The 5,098-nt window shown below is 30.9% G+C and overlaps 1 protein-coding gene across 1 annotated transcript in view; it reads right to left on the bottom strand.

The window, feature by feature from the left end:
* Positions 1-3,133, bottom strand: part of LOC106458126 (nose resistant to fluoxetine protein 6-like) — a 23,715-nt gene extending 20,582 nt beyond the window's left edge. Inside the window, exons 1-2 of the mRNA XM_022384272.1 lie at positions 2,726-3,133; positions 1,056-1,309 (exon numbers count right to left, since the gene is read on the bottom strand). Of these exons, the coding sequence (XP_022239980.1) occupies positions 1,056-1,309; positions 2,726-3,038 (567 nt within the window). The 5' untranslated portion in view covers positions 3,039-3,133. The remainder of the gene's footprint in view (positions 1-1,055; positions 1,310-2,725) is intronic.
* Positions 3,134-5,098: the final 1,965 nt, after the last annotated feature.

A 5,098-nucleotide genomic window follows, 5' to 3' on the forward strand; every position in this document is an offset into this window, starting at 1 on the left:
TTTAACTAAAAGTTTTTAATTACCTAAGGAAGCCAAGGCCTTTCTTTCTGTAACAATATGTAGCATGTTTAACTAAAAGTTTTTAATTACCTAAGGAAGCCAAGGCCTTTCTTTCTGTAACAATATGTAACATGTTTAACTCAAAGTTTTAAAGTACCTATGGAAGCCACAGCCTTCTCTTTTCTGTAACAATATGTAGCATGTTTAACTAAAAATTTTTAAGCACCTGTGAAAGCCACAGCCTTCTCTTTTCTGTAACAATATGTAGCATGTTTAACTAAAAAATTTTTAAGCACCTGTGAAAGCCACAGCCTTCCTTTTCTGTAACAATATGTAGCATGTTTAACTAAAAGTATTTAAGTACTTATAAAAACCAAAGGCTTTCTTTTCTGTAACAATATGTAGCATGTTTAACTTAACGTTTTTAGTACCTAAGGAAGCCAAGGCCTTTCTTTTCTGTAACAATATGTAACATGTTTAACTAACAGTTTTTAAGCATCTAAGGAAGCCAGAGTCTTTCTTTTCTGTAACAATATGTAGCATGTTTAACTAAAAGTATTTAAGTACCTATAAAAACCAAAGGCTTTCTTTTCTGTAACAATTTGTAGCATGTATAACTAAAAGTTTTTAAGTATTTAAGGAAGCCAAAGTCTTTCTGTAACAATATGTAACATGTTTAATTAAAAGCTTTTAAGTATCTAAGGAAGCCAAAGTCATTATTTTCTGTAACAATATGTAGCATGTTTAACTAAAAGTATTTAAGTATCTATGAAAGCCAAGGCCTTTCTTTTCTGTAACAATATGTAGCATGTTTAACTAAATGTTTTTAAGTACCTGTGGAAGCCAAAGCCTTTTCTCTGTGTAACAAATTGTGACATATATAAATTATTAAAGCAGCTATAAAAGCTGGAGTTTCAGCCTCGTGTGACTGAGTAAAATAAATTACAGCAGTGTATACTCAGTTTAATTTTTAATTACATACGATATGGGATAATTTCTTTGAATAAGCTTTTTATCAATTCGAACCGTGTTTAATGGAATATATTAGATCTTACCCTCTTTATGTCTTGAAAACTAACAAGTGTATCTAACTTCAAGGTGTCATTCTCTTCTCCAGTTATGTTCATTTGGGGAAGTTTTGGTTGTAGAACAACGGAGCAATATTGACCTTTGACATCAGAAAGAACAGCATTTGAGGACAATGCAATTTCATCCGGGATGTGGACATTCAAGCATTCGTCGTATGATCCAATGAAACTGAATTTACCTTTCAAAAGCCCACTTTCTATCTTTGCAGATGCATCAATAACTGAAACAACAGGAACTCTGTAACATCTGACATGTTCAAAAACTATTTTTAAACTAAACTGAGAATCTACACTAATTTATTTAGAAATTTTGTGGTAACCTACACAAGAACCATCTGCGAAATAGCCATCCTTAATTTGAAAATTATAAATTAAAAGGAAATCAACAGCACTCATCGCTCTTGAGATTCTTTTGTCTGACCAAATAGTAGGATTTAAAGCCACTCTTAAACACCATTTGGCCACGCCAGCCTATTCTTTGATGTAAAACCATATCAATTGACTACATATTTTTATAGAATAGTTTTCAGTTCGAAAATAGGACAAAGCTGCACATTTATGAACTTAAATATTGGAAAACCTGTTGTTGTTGTATTTCGTCTTAATGAGAATCAAAAATATAATTACTTAAAATGTCTATTGTTTTTGCCTAGGTATTATTATTCTTAGAAAAATACTTAGCCTTTCTAATGCACTTAATTTGGAATTATCTAAATATTCTAACTACTGGAAGTTCACATGAAATGAATAGCATTTAAATGCTGACAAATAACCTCCTCGTAATGTTTTGTTTGTTTGTTTTTAAACACAAAGCTACACAATGGGGTATCTGTGCTCTGCCGACCGCGGGTATCGAAACTCCAAATGTAGTGTTATAAAGCCTCAGACTTACCGCTGAGCCTCAATAGGCCTGGCTTCTCGTAATGAAATGACAACGTTTCCTGTGCTCTGGTTAATGAAGTAACAAACGCCACCATAACAGACCAGTGTAGTGGTTTTGAATTTATCCAAAAACGAACAAACTACTTCTAGTTTATTATTCTAGATTCAAGAAGCAGTTTACCGTTATATCTGCTTTGTATAACTTACAGTCATTATTCTAGGTTCAAGAAGGAGCTTACCGTTATATCGACTTTGTATAAGTTACGCAAGCTATATTCAACAGCTCTCAAATCATGTTATATGATCAAACCATGTGTTTTATGTTCGGAAAACCTTCTGATATTGTCTATCTTTAATCTTATTCAATCAGTTTTTACTTGTATTGAAAACATATATATGTTGTTCCCAATTTCACCTTCGCAAATCATAGCGATAATCATTAAGCTTATAACACTTCCTTTTATTCTCTTAATAACTTAATAACACAGCAAAACTGAAATATCCGATTGCGATATAAAATATGTAAGCTATTTATACATACATTAGGAATCAGCATGTAGGATACATCAAAGACAGTATCCCAAAATACATAAGAATAAACATTAAAACATTTCTTTCATAATACTGCCACTAAACTCAGAATACAGTGATCTTTCTAAGCATTTCTTCTCCAATAGTTCATTTAGTTCATGAATGTGGGTCCATTATGATATAATAAAGTTTAAATATGTATTTTGTTATTACTTTAGACTTACTTTCCAAAGCCCAAGGCTGGTACGTTGTTAGGCCTTTTATGAAACTCACCAATCCTGCTACGCATCGAGAAGACAATGTCATATTTGAACCTAATTTCAAAAGTTCAGGCAAAATTAAACTCAAAACCGTCTTCCCTGTTGTTCCAATGTTCATTCCTTGTCGAATGATTGCAGCAAACTCATCCTCTGATTTCCAGGGTATAATATGTTCTCTATCTTTCAGAGAAACTTGTGGATCATCTAGTCCTTTCCCACACTTAATGGAAACAACTAAAGTAAAAGCGACCAAAACTGCAATATGAAGCGAAGGCATAGTGGCAGCTGACTGTACAGACTACAGAGAGACGATCGAAAGAAGTTTCAGCTCGGATGTAGTCGAAAAGAGAACAACTGGAGAAACAACTAGCATGTGAAGAGAGCTTTAAGTATGATCTATGATACTGTTTCTGATAACACGTTGATAAGAGTCTTTTGTGATATGTTCATGTAAAAAATTATAGATAACTTGGATTTCTGATGATTCATAACCTCATCGTCGTCTCTTGTGCAACATTCTTCTTTGCTTGTATAATATGTAACTTAGCTAGTTTGGTTTTACCTGAATGTCTAAAAACTGCCATTATAAACCTATGTATGTATTAGTCAACCAAACGTGTGTTTACGTCGAAAAGTAAAAGCAATAAGAAAAATGATTATCTTTTTCATTATATAGAAAGTTCACGTTTTCTTTACCCTTTTAAACCTAAAATTAAGACATTTGAGACTTGTAGGTCAAACAGAAAGCGTGTCCAATTAAAATCATATGTATAAACATGACAAAAATAATACATCTAGAATTACATAAATAATACTTTCACATACGGAGAAATGTGCGAATGAGAACCTTGGACTTCAAAAAACATTTCAAGTACAAAATCTAATAAATAAATATCTATGTACATACTACTCATGTTTTCATATCTTTATAAGTTGTATTTCAATAACACTAAAAAATTTCCCCTGGTGTGTTTTTGTCGAAATATTATTCTCTTTTGTGCATGGTTTTCCATCCTTACCTAAATTTTTCAAAAAACACATAAGCTACACATATACCAGACAGAATTCTCAAGTTTTTGAAAATTAACTATTTTAAAAACTTGATTAATTGTTTTATTCTAATGAGAGCCGTATTATTTTGGCAAAAATACCTTTCATTAGTACAAAACCAAAACTTCTTATTTGTCTGAAGAAAAAAAAATGCATATATATATATGTATATATTTTTCCAGTAACAATGAGTAAATAAAAAGATAACTGTAGGATGAAATAAGTTTGTATTTCTGCAGAATTTGAATTATGACATCTTATTTAGAAAGAGGATCATAAATCTGTACTCTGATCAATATGCAAGGTCATAATTGAGAAATCTAGATAAACGTTTTGTACTATGATGCTGATAATCAACGAACTAATCATTCCCGTTCAAAGTCCACTAATGTCTCTGCTAAGCAAGACATTTGACGTATAAAATGTTTGTAAGTTATATCTATAACCAAACCTATTTATTAATTTAGCAATGAAGCAAACTTCAGACAAAAAAAAAACACTTTCATTTCTATTTGTATTTCGCTTGAGCCATCAACATAAAAACTAAACCATCGAAAATTGTAAGATGTAACTCTAAACACTGTTGATGATTTTATAATAATCTACCGTTGTTTTTAGACACCAAATAAAACCGACTTATAGCTTATAATCATCTTTCCAAAAACACCGCTAGTATCAATTGTACCCACCTGATGACCTGGTCACAGAAACTTTTTTATAGTTTGTCTGTTGCTCATAATGAAGACTATTTATTATTGATTGTAATTATTACTGTAGAAACTAAGCTGCTCCATGGTAGGAGTCATTACATATCTGTGTTTATAAGCATCTTGAATTGTTTTAATCACCAATATAACCAATTCAATGTTTATAATCACTTTTAACAGTTTTAACCACCAATTGAAATTAACTTACTGTTTATAAGCAACTTGAAATGTTTTAACCATAAGATAAAGCCAGCGTAGTGGTTGTAATCAACTTTAATTTTTTGACATCAAAATAAAGTCAATTTAGTGTTTATAATCATCTTTAATTTTTTAACCAGTGAATAAACCCAGTTAAGTGTTTATAATCATCTTCAATGCTTTTACCACTAAATGAAGTCAGTTTAGTGATTATAATCATCTTTAATTTTTAACTAAAAAATAAAAGCAGCTAAGTGTATATAATCACCTTTAATTTTTTGACCACTAAATAAAGCCAGCTTAGTGATTATAATCATCTCTAATTTTTTTACTACTAACTAAAGCCACCTAAGTGTTTATAATCTCCTTTAATTCTTTACCA

This window comes from Limulus polyphemus, unplaced genomic scaffold (genome assembly GCF_000517525.1).
Source record: "Limulus polyphemus unplaced genomic scaffold, Limulus_polyphemus-2.1.2 Scaffold419, whole genome shotgun sequence".
Lineage (NCBI taxonomy): Eukaryota > Metazoa > Arthropoda > Merostomata > Xiphosura > Limulidae > Limulus > Limulus polyphemus.